At 42.3% G+C, this 19,488-nt stretch overlaps 1 protein-coding gene across 1 annotated transcript in view; it reads right to left on the bottom strand.

Annotated features, from left to right (window-relative positions):
* Csmd2 (CUB and Sushi multiple domains 2) overlaps positions 1-19,488 on the bottom strand; it is a 519,739-nt gene that overhangs the window by 176,918 nt on the left and 323,333 nt on the right. Inside the window, exons 14-15 of the mRNA XM_048350831.1 lie at positions 11,161-11,487; positions 7,098-7,292 (exon numbers count right to left, since the gene is read on the bottom strand). Of these exons, the coding sequence (XP_048206788.1) occupies positions 7,098-7,292; positions 11,161-11,487 (522 nt within the window). The remainder of the gene's footprint in view (positions 1-7,097; positions 7,293-11,160; positions 11,488-19,488) is intronic.

Here is a 19,488-nt window from a genome sequence, read left to right on the forward strand (position 1 = left end):
ACCCCAGTTTTCAAAAAACCTACCCATCATTGTATTGATCGGCCTGTTGCTTCTCTCTCCATCTTCCCTGCACTTTTCAGACCTTGGTAGTGGACAGAGATGTGCCTATGACTATGTTCCCCCATGCTCGTATGCAGGTGCTATGAGCAGCCGGCAAGGGCTCTGCTCTTCCTAGGCTCCAGGCTCCAGGTCAGCACCAGCCTAGATTCTCCTCATTCAATTTCTAGGAAATTATAGATCAAACAGCTATACTCTACTCTGTGAGGGCCCATTCAGGATCTTCAGAGAGGGAAACTTGGTGCCCACCTTTAGGGGTCACCACTTTGTGTTCTTTCTCTGTTTGCCTGTCTTGTCATTTTAGCTAGTAAACCACTTCTTGAGTTCAGTGATTAGAAGCTGGCCTCTCTATCCATCCAGTCCTTCCTCTCTGTTGTTTATCTTGCTATTCAGCGTGGTATCTGCCTGGCAGGAAATGGAGGAAGGATTCCTAAATGCAATGTCTCTTGAATACTTGAAGAGATGCCTAGCTTCATTTTTAATAAGAAAAACATAGATCTCAAAAATTATTAGCTAGGCACAGCCCAATACCTGATGACATATGTGGGGTATAAGAAATTAGGAATTGTGAACCTTGCTGGTGGAAATGCAAAATATCATAGCCCCTGTGGAGAGCAATCTGGTAATATTCAGCAAAAAAATCATATTTACTCCCTGATGCAGCAATTCTATTTCTAGCACTCTATTCCAAAGATATCTTAGCAAAATATGTGCAAAAAGCACACATATATATTTGTAAAAGGCAATACAAGGCTGCATCATTTGTACTCGCAAAAGAGCGTAAATAGTGCACGTGTTAGGTAATAAGAGCCCAACTAAATTAACTCAGGCAACCAACCAAATGGGCTGTTTATGCAGCTATAAAACAAATGCAAGGAACAGAGTTGTGGACCAGTCTCCTGAATATGTTACTGGGTGAATGAAAGCCAAGTAGAGTATTGTGGGCAAAGTCTGATTCTGCATAAGAGTTACTATCTGAGGTTAAATTAATATTAAAGCATTAATAATCACTTTGATCACCAATCAGTGCAAAGGTAAACCAAAGCAAGGAGGATTCCACAGGAAGTAGGAAGGGACAGGGTTGAAACTGTGTCAATGTTTTACATAATTAAAAAGGGAGGTTAAATTTGATATGCATTTTCTCCATCCCAAGATGAATATAATAGCATATTGGCACAAGCATAGTCAGACAGAGAGTAGCTGAAGAGATTTTTTTTTGTTTTGTTTTTTTTTTGGCCAGTCCTGGGCCTTGGACTCAGGGCCTGAGCACTGTCCCTGGCTTCTTCCCGCTCAAGGCTAGCACTCTGCCACTTGAGCCACAGCGCCGCTTCTGGCCGTTTTCTGTATATGTGGTGCTGGGGAATCGAACCTAGGGCCTCGTGTATCCGAGGCAGGCACTCTTGCCACTAGGCTATATCCCCAGCCCGAGATTTTTTTTTTTTTTAACACACAGTAGTCAGATAGCCAATCTGGATAAAAAGAACGGACAATTATGGTGACGATGAAAGTTGGGACTATTTTCATTCACCATGCTGAGGTGCTGGTATCCTACTCTAAGCTGAGGCTATGGGGGTATAAGTTATGATACAGGAATTTATGATGGTGTTTTGGAACTTGCAAGCAAATAGAGATATGATTATCAGCAAGACTAAAGAAAATGAAATGAAGTCACAATGTGTTTTTTTTAAAGAAGCATTTTCTAGCTATCTTCACTGAAAAAGCTTAGAAACAAAAATTAGCATCCAGTGTCCAGATCCTAAACATCATTTTCCACTAAACGGAACTAGAGCTCTTCAGACTAACAGCTGGCTCAAGGTAAGACGTGAAAAATTGTGGGCAATTCTCAAAAGGCTCTTTACAACTTGGGGGGAGGGGAGTTGGAGAACAGTGGGAGACAATGAGGGAGAGGGTAAGACTGTTAAAAAAGAAATGCACTCATTACTTAACTTATGTAACTGTAAGCCCTCTGTATATCACTTTGACAATAAAATTTAAATTAAAAAAAATAAAAAAGAATGGGGCTAGGAATATGGCCTAGTGGCAAGAGTGCTTGCCGCCCATACATGAAGCCCTGGGTTCAATCCCCCAGCACCACATATACAGTAAATGGCCAGAAGTGGCACTGTGGCTCAAGTGGCAGAGCGCTAGCCTTGAACAAAAAGAAGCCAGGGACAGGGCTCAGGCCCTGAGTCCAAGCCCCAGGACTGGCAAAATAAATAAATAAATAAACAAGCAAACAAATAAATAAATAAAATAAAATAAAAAAGAGTTCCTGCTAGCCAGTAAGACAATGAAGCATCAGTTAGACTCATAACTGCAATAGATTTAAATACATAAAATAGTTTTAAATCCACTTGGACTGTAATAATATTTGAAAAGATTCAACTTTGAAAGGTGTTAGGGATGGGCTGGGAATATGGCCTAGTGGTAAAGCGCTCGCCTCATATACATGAAGCCCTGTGTTAAATTCCTCAGCACCACATATGTAGAAAAAAGCCGGAAGTGGTGCTGTGGCTCAAGAGGTAGAGTGCTAGCCTTGAGCAAAAAGAAGCCAGGGACAGTGCTCAGGCTCTGAGTCTATGCCCCAGGACTGGCAACAAAAAAAAAAAAAGAAAGATGTTAGCGAGTAAGCTTGCTCATATGAAAACTTGTAAGTAAAGGAAAATAATGAAGTTATTTCTCCCATCTTTCCTTTATGAACTGTGCCTCAGAATAACCAAATATTTGATGAAGACACTTTCCTTTTAACAATCCCAGCTCATAAAAGAAGAAACTAAAATGTCTCTGTACTGTGAACATCAATAGCTCCCAACATCCTCAAAAGAGAGGCAATGAGACTTTATGTAGCTCTGATGGAGACACAGGCTCTGCCTATTAAATATTCTAGTTAGATTATGGAACCCAAGTTGTGTTAAGTTTTTAGAGCTTACAGCCAATTAGAGGAAATATAAGAGAAAGGCCATCATGCCAAACTATCTCTCAGGGAAGTAATCAACAAAATTCAGAAAATAAGAGATTCCTCAAAATGAATGATCTGTCTTCTTAAGTTAAAAAAAAAATCATAGGAGGTACGTTGGACACCCATGGGTTAGAAAAAGACTTGAGATCTGTCTGTCCACTCTAATGGCATATTTCACTTTCAAAAGCACAGATACAAGAGAGAACACTTGATTATGATAAGTAATTACTTTTTAATTTTTAAGATAACAGAACTGTGGTTGTGGTTTTTTCTTTTGTGATACTGAGGATTGAACTAAAGGCTTAATGCTTACTAGGCAGGCACACTGCTGAGACACACTGAGATAGGGTCTCATTTCTGTACAAGTGCATGCCTGGACGGTGATCCACCTGTTGGAGGGATTCCATTAAGGGTGGGGTGAAAGGCAAGTGTCACCACACCCAGTTTCTTTCCCTTGATATCATTTTGCTTTAAAGGGTTCCTTTTTATCTGTTAGAAATACATATTAAAATGTATCAGACTTCTTTATTTTCTTTTGGACGAATGTAATATTATGTCTGAAATTTATCCCAGAGCAACCAGGGTGGTGATGGAAGGAGAAGCAGAGGCCATGGATTCACAGATCTAGCTGAGAGAGAGGTGTTTGGGGGCTCGTTATTCTGTCCTATCTGTTTTGGTAGAATTTTGAAGCTTTCCATTAAAAAAAAAAAGTTAGGGTAGGCTGGGTAGACTGGGTTCATGCTTGTAATCCCACCTACTTAGGAAAAGGTGGAGATGAGTAGGATCTTGGTTCAAGACCAGCCTGGGCAAAAAGTTAGTGAGATCTTCATTTCAGCAAGTATGCTGGATGTGGTGGTGCAAGCCCAAAACCTCAGCTCTGTGGGAGATATAAACAAGAGGATAGAAGTCCTGGCTGGCCAAGGCAAAACATGGGCTTCAATCACCACTTAGAGTTCTACAGAGACTGAGGTGAGTTGACTTTTTTCCTTTACTACCTGATTAAAAACACATACAGAGACAACTATGTGGATACATTTATACCAAGTGCTTTTTGTTTGTTGTTGTTGAAACAAAGTCTTGCTATGTAGTCCAGGCTGGCCTTGACATCACAATCCTGCTGCTTTCCAATACTGGGATTAGTCACCACCAAAAGTTTTAAATCATTTTCCTCCGGGGAATGGGACCAGGAAATGAGTATTTTCACGCTGAACTTTATCACACTTGTGTATACTGCCCGCAACTTTTACAAGTCTGAGCATCCCTTTAAAAAAAACAAACATGAAAACACACTACTTTTTTTTTAATGCATTTCTTGTGAGTAGAATATTTTTTCTAAACTTGGTATTTTTCTTTTTATAGAGATTTTAATTACCTTTATTATCATAACTGATTCATTTGTCTCACTGCTGTCATTTTGTTTTATGCTCTCAATTTCTGCCATGTGGTGCCCTATCTTCTTTGTCTTTTGTGATAAGCAATGTTTCCCTTTGCTTTTTCTACTGGGATGTAGAAAGTAGAAACTTCACTTTCATTCTTATTTGTGGGTGCTTTTAAGGCTTTCATAAACATATCTGACATTATATTCTCTCCAGTGATATAATTTAAAAATTCATTAGTACAGTTGCCAAGGGTCTGTGTGTGAATTCTGGATCCACTAGGTACAAACGGCAAAGAGCCTGAGCAGGCAGAGGGTTGGTAGGTCACTGGCAGGTGACTTGCCCATCTGGGCTCCAGTGAGGACAATAACTCTAGCTGATTCTCTGGTGCAAGGTTAAATGAGGTGATACTTGTGAAACACTTGCTGTTGAGTACAGTTACTTGATTCTTCCTTAAAGAAAGTCAAGGAAGAGATGAGAGTGATCAATAACCAGACACTCCTAGCTAGGGGCTGACCATTACTGCTGGAAAGTCTTTCTTAGGAAACTTCAGATCTTAACCACATGGATCCCTCATGTCCTCTGTGCTCCAGATCCATGATCATCAAACTACTGCCCATGGGCCAAACCCAACCTGGTTACTTACATGCAGTCTCAGGCCACTGCTAGGAGAAAGCAGCCTGTGGCCACAAGGTTGGGAATATTTATTCTCTGGCTCTTTAAGAATGTCCACCCCTGCTTTCCATCCACCCAATCATCCTCTTTCTTTCTAAATTTAGGAGAAGCCATTTTCTCTCATGTCCTATTACTGCCTCTCGAAGCGCAAGTGGCTCTTATCATATATTAAAAGATTTTCTAAAAGACCATTAGCTTCTGTATTTAATTGTCCACAAGGTGGGGATACTTAATCAAAAACAAAACCAGACAAGATGGAAAGGACAAAGATGCTGACCACAAAGCAGGGACCTCCCAGGGCTTGAGTCAAAGGAAGGAAAGGGGGTCAAAGAAGGCAGGTTACCAGAGGCTTCAGGACTGGTCTTTGGCCTCACTCTGCCACTTTCACGCGCTGTTCCCCAGATCCCACAAACCACGCGATCAGGAATGGCCATCACTCTGGGAAAACGGACCAGACTTGCTCCTGGGTCCATCAGGGCCATCTCTTATTTTGATGCCTACTTTTCCCCAAGTATACAGTGTCACCCCCAAAGTGGAATAAATAATGATCTAATTGGTCCAATGAAGAAATGGTTACTTTAATGCTACCTCCCTGGCAGGTACTACTCCAGTTGTCATGCATGCTTCTATCGATCCTGCTAGGAGGTACCACAAGTTACCTGCATTTAACTGTGGCCCGTTGTTGGCCCAGGGTGACCTGGCTGGTGAGGTGTGAGGTGCAGAGTACCAGATGTCTGATGAGTGCTGGGGCTTGGAAGAGCGTGCCCTGACATGTTTCTCATTAGGAAGGTTCTAACCTAGTTACAGGCATTCATTCACTTATCATTCACTCAGTGACTGATCAACCAGTAATGTCTGGTCACATCATCAACCTAGTGTCAAGCACTGTGCTAGGTGAGACATGGAGCCCATCCAGTAGTGGGACCACAGTTCACATTTGTGAGCACTTTTTAAAAAATATACACTCTGCTTATTACTACCCCTGCTATTTATTTTATTTTTTTTAAGGAAAAAAAACCCAAACCCAAGAGGTCCAACAGTCACCTGGATCCCAGCCATGTCTCGTGTGGTCTGGGCTCTCGCTCTCTATTTTCCCACGGACCCAACCACCAGCTCAGGGGCAATACCCTCTTTAAGGGCTCCTCTTTAAGCACTTTAATGCTCTCTTTGAGATCTCCTACTTGTGGTCAGGCTGGTCAGGCTTGGGGATTGAGTATGTAGAGAGGCATCTGGACATGAGACGAGACTTGGCTTCCAAAAGGTGAGACCCACAGGCCCTATCCTCTTGGTCACTGTCACTCCAAGGGCCTTTGGGATATGCATTATTTATCCATCACTACCAAGTAGTTATTGAGTCCTGACTCAATAACTCAATAACGGTGCCAGGCACCGGGCTTGGCACACACATGGGACATGATCCCTGCCCTCAGGAGGTGCCATCTGCCCTTGAAGTGCCTGCGGTCTGCTGGCACAGACAGCTGATCTCTGAAGTTGACTTAGAACTGCCCCGTGAGGCGAGGCAGTCTGAGCAGATGCTGTAATGAGCCCAGCCCTTGCGGTGAGCCATGTTTCTTCCAGCTGCTCTGCCCTGTGTCACCCAGAGAGTAACCACAAGGATATCAAGTTAGCATTTAACCAGGGCACAGAGCTGGAAAAGGAAGAGAGCCCAGGGAGCTGGGGAAATGAGCACATGGAGGAGGAAAGAGTGACCGGCAGCCTGAGAGACTGGGGAATTCAAAGCACTGCCAGTTTGTGTGGGATGGCAGGCTCCTCCTTCTTCCCCTCACCGGAAGCTGGAAATGGGGCTCCTCATGGCTGTAATATGGAGAGCTCCCAGGAGAAGAAAAAAGTCCCAGGTTATGATTCAAATTGAGGTGCAGCATTTCCAGCTAAGCCCCATTGTTCCAATGTGAGAGGTGGCCTTGGGCCTCAGAGGAAGTGGATGCTGAAATAGACCACTGTGATTCAGGCCTCTTGATTTGGCTCTGCAGCCTCTCCGGAGCAACCCTCCAGGGCCCCTGGCCACATACCTTCACAGCGCAACACAGCACTGTTCCAGACCACGCTGCCCTCCTTCAGCACACAGGTGATGGTCTCTGAGCCCTGTGTGCCAAGGAAGCCTTCGTCACACAGGAAGGAGATGGAGCTGCCTAGTTGCAGGCTGTCACCAAACCGTTTGCCATTGACTGGAACACCAGGATCTGGGCACTCATTGTGACGGAAGGCTGTGTGGATGGGCACAAATACAATTAGAAAGAGCTGGCACGAAGATGGAACCCCAAGGAAAATAAGCTTCTTTATGATGGTCAGCCCCAGACCTCCACCACATCCCCAAGTTCCTCCAAGAACTTCCATGCTGGAGCACAGGATGTCAGGGTTCCAGCTGATAGGCTTCTGTGGTTATGAAACGGGCTTGCTAAGCTGAGTTCTGGCCTATCCCCGGTACTTCATTCCCGTGAGTGTTTATAAACTAGGCAGTGAGCTAAATGTTTTTCTTCTTTAGCTCATGTACATCAGAGCATTATTCTACTATGCCGATAACATTACAAATGAAGAAACTGAGGCTTAATGTGGCTAAAGAACAGACCTGGATCTTCAATGTCAAATCTATTCCGTGCTTCCCTAACTTCTGACAATGATGGGATCGTTTGTGCTGTAGGGGAGCTGCCTCTCAGTCCTGTGACACTAATGGACACTAAGCATCGTGAAGGAGGTGCCCTAGAATTAACCCTGTCTGAAGACATTCTCTTCATTCCCTGCCTCTTGTCAGGGCTGCTTCTCTCTCTGCCCAGAAGGACTGATGGTATGGTGAGGAAAGAGGGAAAAGCGATTTCACTGGGGATTTGTTTCTTATTAGGATATGGTAGTAGACAGCCTATGGTATTCTCACTGAGCCTGGTTTCCTGACTTCACTTGCAGGCTTGTCCTGAGATGGAAAGGAAATGGATAAGAATGTGAAGGGAATAAATGTCAGATGCTGTACCCTAGAGATGATTATATATGCTGTGAGGACGAATTCCTTTCTTTCTCCTCTTCCTCACACAGAAAGGCCCCTTCCTATACCATGGCTGCCACACACACTTCCAGCCTTCCTCCACCTGACACACCATGCCATTCTCCTGTGAAATGTCTCTGAAGCCAGGCCCTAGGTCTGTCCCTGCTGTTCTGAGGATGGTGACTTGCCCCAGGAGACTAGGTTCCATGGTTGGCTGGGCATGTGTCATTTGAAAGAGATGGATTTACCATCCTCTGACATTCACTTGTGACAGGGACCCAGGCACAGAGTGGCCCTGGAGGCTGCCGGGTTTTGCCAAAGGCCAGTGGCCTGCGCAGCTGTGATCCTCCCATGGCAGGTGGCGATGGGTCTCTGATGTGCAGACTTTTGGGATGACTTTGTAGGGCTGAGTCCTCACACCCATTCCACACTGCAAAGTCAAAGGCAGTCCCGACTCAGTCTCCCACCCCTTCTCCATTAGGAACTGTGACCACGAAGGTGCCCTGGCGCTTAGGGGTGGTATGGGAAGAAAAGTGCTGCTTGGAGTCCAGGAGCCTAGGGCTTTCCTATTCAAACTCTACCAGTCACACACATGCATACAGGTACACAGCAGGAATACATGTTTGTTCCTATCCTCTGCTCTAACAGGGACTTGTTATTCTTCATTCTGATGGATATTTATAAACTAGGCAGTGGACTACATGTTTTTCATGTTAGCTCAGGTACATCAGAACATGATTTTACTACACAGGACTTACGCTTTGTTCACTTTCTACCTGTGCACTTTCTCCAAGATCCATTTCTTGGACAGGTCTTGGCAGATGAAGTTTCACTGTGAGGCTAAAGCACTGATGTTAGAAGAGTGCCCTGCACAGTGACTGGCACACAGTAGGTGCTCAGAAAACAGAAGCCACTGTCATCATTGTCCAATTGAGCTTTGTATGCAACAGTGATTAGTTTTGCGCCCAGGAGTTTCCAAAAGTGGGAACGAATTACTGATCCTTGTTACAGCCAATAGATTTCATGTTACATGCAGGAAACACATACTGTGGGGGGTGGGGGTGGGGAAGGTGAGCTTTCCTGCACTGGGCAAAATGGAGCTCAGCCCGGAGGATTAGCCATTGACATAGGGGAGGAAATTTAACTTCCTTCCCATAGTATCTCCCAAACACCTATTCAAGAATGTGGTGTTCACTGGTTGCCTTTGAACCTGTCACCTCTACTGTAAGAATGCAGCCCCTGGTTGCTCATTCCCCTAGTGGTTCTGATTAGCAGGTCTCAGATACGGCCCAGATTTTTAAAAAAGTATTCTTCCTTCTCCATCCAGCTGTCTATATGCATAAATGCAGAGAAAAACATCTGCTCTCTGTGATTGTGCTGCCAAATGCTGGCAAGGATTGTATCTGGGAAGGGGATCGAGGTGGTAGTTACATCACTTCCTTGGTATATCCTGCTTCTTGTAGAGTATTTGACATTTACAAAGCCAGGGAGAGCGGATGACATTCAAGTTGACCCAGCCCTCTGGGCTAACCTGGGCCATTTCTTTCTCCCAAGGACTCAGGATTTGCTCCTTTTTGGACAGAAGGGGCTTCCTAGGATCTCATTTTCCTTGGACACTACAAGCATTCATTTTGTCCCTCGGTTATTTCTCAGGCTTCACCATCCTGGATGAGTGAGGGCTTCCCCGGTCTCCATCTTCCCCACATTCTCATCTTTTCCCCTGGGTAAGAAAGAGCATGTAGCCAGTATTCATGATCTTTCCATCTGATAAGTACTCCCTGATCCTTACTACCCAAACCAGGCCATTGGATGAATACAGAGGATAAAAAGATGGGCAATCAATCCCTTACTTCTTCCCAGTGCTCAGATCTCATGGAAAACAAGTATGAGAACAGAGAACTACAAACCAGAACCCTCTATGCTAGACTGAGATGATTGGGAAAAGCAGAGCCAGTCTCCACTTCCTTCTGTCCTTGGATGATAAAAGTCAGGAGCCCCCCGCCCCCACCCAAAGACATGATACTCTGGGAAGGTTGATTATGTCCAGCTAAGTATGGTATCCTAAAGAAGGGTGGTGTTGGGACTGGAGCCTTAGCCTGAGTGTTTTCTTGGAACCTGGGGTCCCAAATGGCTGATTACATAGCATCAAAGTCTTTAGTTCAACTGAGCTCCAGGGACAACTTGGACAGGGAGGCAAGCCCCTTATAACAAGGGCAGGGTCAGGAGCAGCAGTTCTGTTGAAAGTATCAGAGGAAGAACTCTCTCCTTGTTTCCCTGGTTGTGAGTTAGAGCCTAAATTGGGTCTTTGGATTTTTTAAGCAGTCTCTAGGGAAGCACTTAGTAACTGCTCAGGAGATCTAGCTTTGGCCCCATTGATTATGACTAAGTTCAGCAGGAGGCTTGTTGTGCCCAGTCTCCAAGCTTCTGCCTGTCCAGTCTCCTCCTGCTCCCCATGCCTACTGCAATAGAGAAATGAAAGGAGTCACTGTTGTGTCTACAGGAGGAGCCCAAGACAGAGATGAGAGATGACAACTAACAGACTTGGGTCATGAGATGAATAGAGAGAAAATGTTCAGGAAGTCAGCTGCAATCTTCCCTGGGGATATTGCTCTCAACCTCTGCTTCTACTTGATCAGGAGAATGTGGTCTTAGCAAAGCAGACGTTTGGTCAGGAACACCAGAGGTGAGAGGCAGTAGTGTTCCAGGGAATGGGGGAGTATATCAGAGAGGGAGTACATCAGGAGCTAAGGAGAGAATGTCAGAAGCTTTCTTCCTTTGGACCCTTCATGCTTCTTGCAGGAAGAGGAAGAGAGGCTAGGAAATGAGGTTCTCGACTACTTATAGAACGTCCACAATCACCTATGATGAATATCCACGGAAGTAGGACACTCATAGAGTGACATCACAGATAGGAGCAGCCAGGCCAGAGAGCAACACTTCATGACTTACACTGACTGGTTCATTATGTGCTAGGGGCTTTGTGCTTGGCCCTATAATCCAACATTGCCCTCGACACCAGCCCACCCACACTGATCGTCCTCCATGGGAGTGTGCTGATCAAGTTCATAGGTGGACACTGAAGCAGAGGGAGCACTCACTGGTAAAAGTGATGTTGAATCCTCTCTTCCCTGTGGAGTGGTCAGTCTGGAACTCGAGGCGGGCCACATGGCCACTGCTTGTGATGGATGAGGGGAGCTGGTTTCCAGAGAAGGTACCCAGGACCGGGGCCTCGGCAGTAGCTCCATCTTTGATGACCAGAAAATCAAACTGAGGCTCCACATCAATGTCATTGAAAGCTAGATGGATGCGACTCTCAGGTCGAGCTAGGATGAGCCAGACACAGTGGAGGTGGTTGCCATAATCTTCTGGGTAGTTGGGAGACAGGACAATCCCAGAGGGGCTGGTGAAGTTGAAGAAGCAGGAAACTGCAAGAGAAAAGCAATGGAGGTCAGTTAGTGGCCCCGGCATTCTACGAGGGCCACTAAGGGCTGGCATAGGGAATGCTTTCTTAACTATAAAGCAGTAAGAAGAAAGGGGGTCACCAAGATTGGGCTGGACTGGCTGGGTTCTGAGATCTAGTTGGGACGGGTGGGAATACTAAGATCCATGCTGTGTATAGTGCTGGAAAGGTCTTTTTGGCAGATAAAAGACATGGAGGAGTTGGGTTGCTTTTACACTTTTATTCCCTTCTAATACATTTGTGCTAGGCAATCTCTACCTGCTTGGTCCCTGGTGTTTGGGGAAAACACACTGTTCAAGCTTAAGTGAAGAGGCACAGTCCCTCTGCCTTCCAGCTTTGTTTGCAGCAGGCCAGGGTTTGCTTAGTAACTCATTGGTGGCAATCTCCTAGTGGAGGTATTCCAAGCCCAATTCTTTAGAGGTCTCTGATGGGGAATGATGAGGAGCCATGGGGATACTGACAACTTCAGGCCACAATAGACATGAGGAGGCTGAAGTGCCACATGAGCCCTGTCTTTCATAGATGAAATCTTCTGAATAACGTGGGTAAGGGCGGTGACAGGGTGATCTGTCCCCTATTCCCCCCTAAAACTCTACTCTTCCAAAAGCCTTCATTTTAAACCATTTTCATGCCAATCGCTAACACACTCTAACAGGAGAGTGAAGCCAGAAAACTGCTGTAAACCAACCAAACAAACCAATACATTCAAAACCGAAACTAAAAAAAAGGAAAGTAATAGCATGTAAACCAAACAATTGCAACATCTATGAACAGGAAGCTGTCAATATTGAGTTGAAGCTTTTATAATTCTACAGGATTATCACCAAGATGATAAAAAAAATGCCCAGAGGATTCATATGAAAGAAAAGAGAATTAATTTGAAAACACAGTCCATGTCGTTAGAAAAAGATAAACCTCAATAGTTTTGCAGCTTTGTAGGAACTTGTGTATTAAGCACTAGTTACAGAGTGAGGCAGATGTAGCCCTTCTGGAAAGGAGTGTCTTGAGTTCTTACGAGGAGCCCCAGAACTACTCAAATCCCTGAATTTGTAACCACTAGGAACTAACTAAAAAACAGCCACATGAACAAAGACAATGAGAGTGACATAATTCTGTTATGGAGGGGAAAAAAGTGCCAACAACTTCTACATCAGCTGTATAAAGTGAGGTGAATTACAGCTATTAATGTGGTATAGGACAATAGTACCATTAAAATGATAAATATGACCCTGTGGAGAGGGTGTTCATGATCATTTTAAGTAAAACAGGAGATCGTAAAATTATATGTGTACTTTTGATGAGAGCTATTAAATACTTGTGTGTATATGGATAAAGATTGGTCTTGAGCCCCCAAATAAAAATGGTGTTAGGGTAGAAGGCTTCTGAATATTATACTTTTCAAAATGCAGTGATATTTTCTTTTTGTGATTGCAAAAATGCTCTGGGCGTATTGTCAATATTTTGTTTAAAAACACATAAAAGTCTGAAGGAGGTTAAAACGCATATGTATAATCATTTAAATCTCTTCTTAACATTTTTATTTATATTGGGTGCTAATAATATTGGTACTTAAGTGAATATAACACTTGGCTTACTAATTACAATGAAAGTAAGATGAAAAATCATAGTGAAGTCATGTTTGCCAAAGGGAAAAAAGAGAGCATACAAAATAAAGACTGAGGAGACTCCTTGTGAGGAATTTCTTCCTGGTCCTGCCTTTGGTCCCTCTGCAACCCTGACTTGGGCTCTCTTTTTCAAAGGAGGTGTTTCTTTTCCCAGCCTGCTCCTGAAAACCCATTCAGCAAAGTCAGCAAAGTAAGCCCAATCTCTAACACATACACAGATCTATCTCAGCCTTGCAATACCTGTCTTTGTTAAGTACAGTAAGAAATTGAGCCAGGGAGAGGGAAGGATATGGAAAAGCTTTTAGACAATATAAGATCAAGTCAGTAGTAGTGAATGGGCCTGAAGCTGGTGGCTCAGGACTGTATCTTAGCTACTTAGGAGGCTGAGCTATGAGGATCATGGTTTGAAGCCAGCCTGGACAGACAAATCCATAAGACTCTTTTCAATTACCCAGTACAAAGCTGGAAGTGGAGGTGTGGCTTAAGTGATACGAGTGCTGACCTTGAGCAGAAAAGCCAAGCCAGAACACAAGAGCCTGAGTTCATAGTGCTGGAGTGTGAAGACACACACACACACACACACACACATACACACACACACACCAGCAGTGACTGGTATATACTATTGAGGGTTTGCTCAGCACAGATACCACTCCAACCACTCTTATCATTTACACAGTTCAGTTGTCACAATAACACTACGAGCTGGGAACCATTAACTTCACTGAAAGACTGAAAACACAGAGGTATAAAGAAGTTCAGGAACTTGTCAGGGTCACCTAGCTGATAAATGTAGTGACAAATACAAATCCAAGCAGTTCCACCCCAGTGACCAAGTTCACAGCCACCTGGCAATAATACCGTCCATTGGATCTAAGTCCAACAACAAAGTTCATGAAGTCCTGGCACTCTGCCTGTCTACCTCAAGTATTCCATGAGCACTGAATTAGACTAGAAGTGGATGTCCACACAGAGACACATGCAACTTGTCTCCAGCTTTGTGGTAGCCCAGGTGGGAGCATCATGAGAACTATGCCCAGAGACAGTGACCTTCAAGACAGAAAGAGGCAAATCATGTGACCTATTATACTACTCCAAGTTGGACTACAGACAAAGATTAATGGCTATAGTTTCAGAGGAAAGAAGGTTAGGGACACTAAGCATGGGAATAAACTGGTTTGCTTCAGAGAACTTTAACAACAGCTGATCCCTCCCCCCTCTCACCTCTATCACTCTATTATTTTATTGTGGGTTCTTCATAGCCTTTCCACTGGGGAACTATTTTGGATCTTGATGGTAACTTCATTTATCTCTACAATTACCTTGTTCATTTGTTTCTTTGTTTATGGCCAGGACCTCCTCTTTCCAACACACATACAGATATCCAGGGGAGAAGAAACCTTGTCTGTTCAATGCCCTTGAACTTCTAATGGCTCCCACAATATATAGCACATTATAGGTACCCAAGCAATACTTGTGAAGAAATCAATGAATTTCTAGCATTAGAAACCATCTGAAAATATGGTGACATGGGAATGTGGGCCTCACCACCCCATCCTATTCCAAACCTCAAGCACCAGAATTGGTCAACAGCTATAAAAATAGATTTGTGACAGTCTGGAAACCAGGGGGAAATAGTATAGTGTGATCCTCAAAACATTTCTCTTAGATGAAATCGATATGTGGTCCTGAATAACTTAAAGCAGAAAAGGGTGTGATCCAGTCACGTCCTTCAAAAGCAAAGACAACAAAAAGCTCCTCTTAAGTATCAAAGACTAAAAAATACCAATCCAGAATAGTCACATATTCATAAAGTTCCCCTTGAATGTTTTCTCCCAACCTAGAGATTAATCAAAATGAAGACCTTAGGGATAGGAAAAATGTGGTGAATAAGAAATAAAAGAAGTTAATGCTAGATGCCAGTGGCTCACACCTGTAATCCCAAATACTCCAGAGAGTAAGATCTGAAGATTGCGGTTTGAAGCAAGCCAGTGAAGAAAAGTTCATGAGACTCATATTGCCCATGAACCAGCAAAAGGCTAGAAGTGGAGCTGTGGTTGAAGTGGTAGAGTTACAGGCTTGAGCAAATAAGAAAAGGAAAAAGGAACAGTGCCCAGGCTCTGAATTTAAGCCTGGCATGGACACACACACACACACACACACACACACACACACACACACACACACGAAAGAAGTCAGCATCAAGCAAATACACCACTATAGTCATGGATTTACTATAAAGGTGGTTCAAAAATGTAAAGTAAATGAACAAATATTCCTTGGAATACAAAGCATATGATATGAAGCCCACCCAAACCCTAGGGTGAAATATTCAAGATCAGATGAGAGAAACAGTGAAGTTGGAGCAAGGTGATATGCTAATGCCTTCATTTTGCAAGAGATTCTGTTTTATAGTTTCTGTGGTTAATTAGAGAAATATAGGTTAGGAGCATGTATTTAAAGATGTTATGTGTAATTAGTAATAGAATACGAAGTAGCTTATCTTCAAAATTACCAAAAGGGGAAACAGCAAAGCAGTCAATTTAGAAAAAAAAATAGAATTCAAAGGGAGAAAAAAGACAAGGAAATTCAAAGAGGAACACTTTAAAGTAAGAAGCATTAAAAAAACAAAACCCAAATGTAATTTAAAACAATAAATGGATACAGGTTAACCTCTTAATAAAACAAAACTCCCTATTTGACAGGATACATGCTAAAACAAAGTGATTGAATAGATTCCTCAGCACCCACACCCCCAACTTTCCTACTTGATTGGTGGAGGTTCTAACAGTTTCCTGGCTGATCATAATTTGCAGTCAGGGTTTAAGAACTGCTGGGAGCAAATGGTTATGACCACAACAAAATCTAGTTTTCAAGTTAACATTAGACATTGCAGGGTATGCTTTATTATTATTTTTAAATCTATTTTCATGATCTTTAAGTTAGTTTTACAAAGGAGTTGTCATTCAACATAGCAGTTTCTGAGTGCAATGCACCCTGATCAATGCTTCTTTTATCAGGCCAACCTGCTAAGTCCAGCCTGCTGGACAGTTACCCAGACATTTCTTTTTGTGCTTGTAAAGAGATGGGAGCTGAGAAGATGATACCATGAGAGTAAGAATCTATCCTTATAAGGCCTTGACTTCCATCTCAAGAAGTAACCCAGCCCTGTCCCTCTGAGGACAGGAGAAGAAAAAAAAAAGATCCATACATGTATAATCTCTCTTTCTCTGGAAGATTATATACACAAATTATATACCCAATATAATATAAAATGCAAAGATAGTCCAGAAGATAACAAACCTTGATCTCTACTAGTGATCAGGAAGAGCTGGTTTCTCAGTGTCTCAAATAAGAAACAACAGAAAAGACTTCCGATTGGATCATTTCCTTGTCAGTCATCCTGCTTAGACAAAGGGGAGATCAGGTATCTCCCCATCCAAAAGTAGTTATTAGACCGTGCTGGTGAGTCTTGACCTTGGATAAAGCTCTAAGTCAGAAGGCTCTCGCCTGACTCAGACGTTTGGGAAATGATAAAGGTGGAAAGCTCATTAACAAGTGGGTGTGCAATTACTCTGCATAATATGACTATAATATGATCTTAAGTAGAAAATAAAAGGGGATGTTGAAAAACTCTTGTAGCATGTTTGTTTTTTTTTGCTTCACTGATTTCAAAATGCTAATTTAATGGCTGGGTGCCTGACAAAAAGAAAGGGGTCTTTACTAACGCTGACAATCCTAAATCCAAGAGCCAAAGACGGGATCTACAATGTGAATGACAAACAGTTCTGGTCCTGTGAGCCCCAAACATAGACACAGACAAAATGATATATATATATATATATATAGTCTCAAGTTCAAAAGTAAACAAAGGTGAAGAGAATTCTGATGATACTATGAATAGTTATAGTGTTCTATTAAACTCTATGGCCTTTAAATTAGGAATGCGTCTTCTGTATACTGGAATGCTGAAAAAAAAAAGACAAAGCAAAACTATTGGGCTGCATTTTGTGCTCATAGGAATAATGAGATAGGAATAATAATTAAAGAATGAAAAAGCCAGGCACCACTGGCTCACACCTGTAAATTTAGTCTCTCAGAAGACTGAGGGCTGAGGATTGCAGTTCAAAGCCAGCCAGGGCAGGAAAGTCCATGAGAATATTGTCTCCAATTAAACAGCAGAAAAGCAGAAGTGCAGCTGTAGTTCAAGGTAGTAGAGCACTAGTCGTAGGCAAAAAAGCTCAGGGACAGTGCTACAACCCTGAGTTCAAACCCTGTGAATGACCAAAAATTTTTAAAAAAGGAAGAAAAAATTCCCAATCACATGAAAATTCATTCATTCTTAAGTACAATCCTAAATGTAAAGAGGAAAAAAAAAGAGTCAATGTAGACTACTTATGAGGATGAAGATACTAGGCCAAAGCTGCAGAAAGGGGAAAATGTATGGCCTGATTCATTGTTATATAATAAAGAGAAAAATGAAGTCAGTGTTTATACTGAAAAAATTATAAAGATAACAACTAAACTAAAATCAGAAGAGAAGGGAGAAGAAATTCAAGAGCAATAAAGGAAGAAAAGCACAGCTGGCTTTGAAAAAGATAAATGAAAAAGAAATTTCTGATTGGTCTACTCAAGAAATAAAAATGTCTTATTACTGCATATGTATACATACATATATCTATATCTCTATATATCCCCTCCCATCACCTTCCTGGGTGCTGGGGACTCAGGCTAGTTTTAAACTACTCAGCAGGCTAAGATGTAGAGAATGGTGGTTCAAAGCCATCCCACACACTAAAGTCTGGGAGACTCCATCTTTAATTAAAAGCTAGACTGGAGGTTTAGCTCAAGTTGTTAAGTTGTAGAGCAAGAAAGCTGAGTGAGACAGAGAGAGAGAGAGAGAGAGAGAGAGAGAGAGAGAGAGAGAGAGAGAGAGAGAGAGAGAGAGAGAGAAAGAGAGAGAAAGCAAGAGAGGCTCTGAGTTCAAACCCCAGAAGCAGCATACATGTGCATGCGTATATACACACACACACACACACACACACACACACACACACACGGCAATAATGTAATTATAAAAGAATAATATGGAGGGGCTGGGGATTTAGCTCAGTGGAAGAGTGCCTGCCTGGTGAGTGCAAGGCCCTGAGTTCTGTCCTCAGCTCTGGGAAAAAAAAAATCTATAAAAGATCAAAAGAATAATATGGAGAACATACTAATAAATTAGTGTGAAGGCATGTTCTTGAGGCAACTAGAAAGTAGGATCATTTCATGACCAGTGTTTTATTTTTTTTTTTTTTTATTTACGCATTTATTTTATTCTTTTTTTTTTTTTTTTTCTCAAATTTTTATTTTCAAACTGACGTACAGAGAGGTTACAGTATCATACGTTGGGCGTTGGATACATTTCTTGTACTGTTTGTTGCCTTGTCCCTCATGCCCCCATGACCAGTGTTTTAAAATCTTAAACAAACTTACAATATCTGTCCTACTTAAATTAATCTTGATACAAATATTCCCATAAGTAGAGACTATATTATACACACATTCATATCCACTGTTCATACATGGACACACCTACAGTGTGAATAACAATCCTATATACAAATATTAGCCAATCAAATTCAGTACAAATATAATCTCTTTTTCTCTCTCTCTCTTTCTCTTTCTCTCTTTCTCTCTTTCTCTCTCTCTTACACACACACATACACACACACACATGACTAGCTTATTAATGCCACAGCAATCTCTGAGGCAAATGCAATTAACAACCCATTTTGCAGATGCAGAAACTGAGTCCGAGAGTTCAAATAGCTTCCCACAGTCTCACAGTCTTTTTGGTAGGCTGGGTATTGAACCCAGTGCAGGTTGATTCCAGAGTCCAAGTTGCCAATCATGACATCCATTTCCAACCAGTGAAGGGAAGGCTTGCAATGCACGTATGGAATACAATATGCTAAGGCATCCTAGTTGCAACATTAACAACTGAATTATACTGGTTTCAAATGAGAGCTTCATGGGTCTGAATAAAAACACTCATGGAGTCTTTGAGTTTAATACATGATGAAAGAAAATTTTCAAATAATAAAAGTAAAGATTGTTTAATTCATTCAAGATGCTAAGACTAATGCCTAGCAACTTTATACTTCATTCTATGTACCACAGTTCTACAAGAAATATAGGGATGGTTTGTATAATTTTAGGCAGGGGAAGAATTTCTTAGTGTTTTACCAAATTGGAAATCATAAGGGAAACAATAGTTTAAACTAAAGAAATAGGGGAAAAGAAACTCGGTGAAATCACCATAAATGAAGCTTAACAGTGAGGAACAAATGGAGAGG

Source organism: Perognathus longimembris, chromosome 7 (assembly GCF_023159225.1).
Source record: "Perognathus longimembris pacificus isolate PPM17 chromosome 7, ASM2315922v1, whole genome shotgun sequence".
NCBI lineage: Eukaryota > Metazoa > Chordata > Mammalia > Rodentia > Heteromyidae > Perognathus > Perognathus longimembris.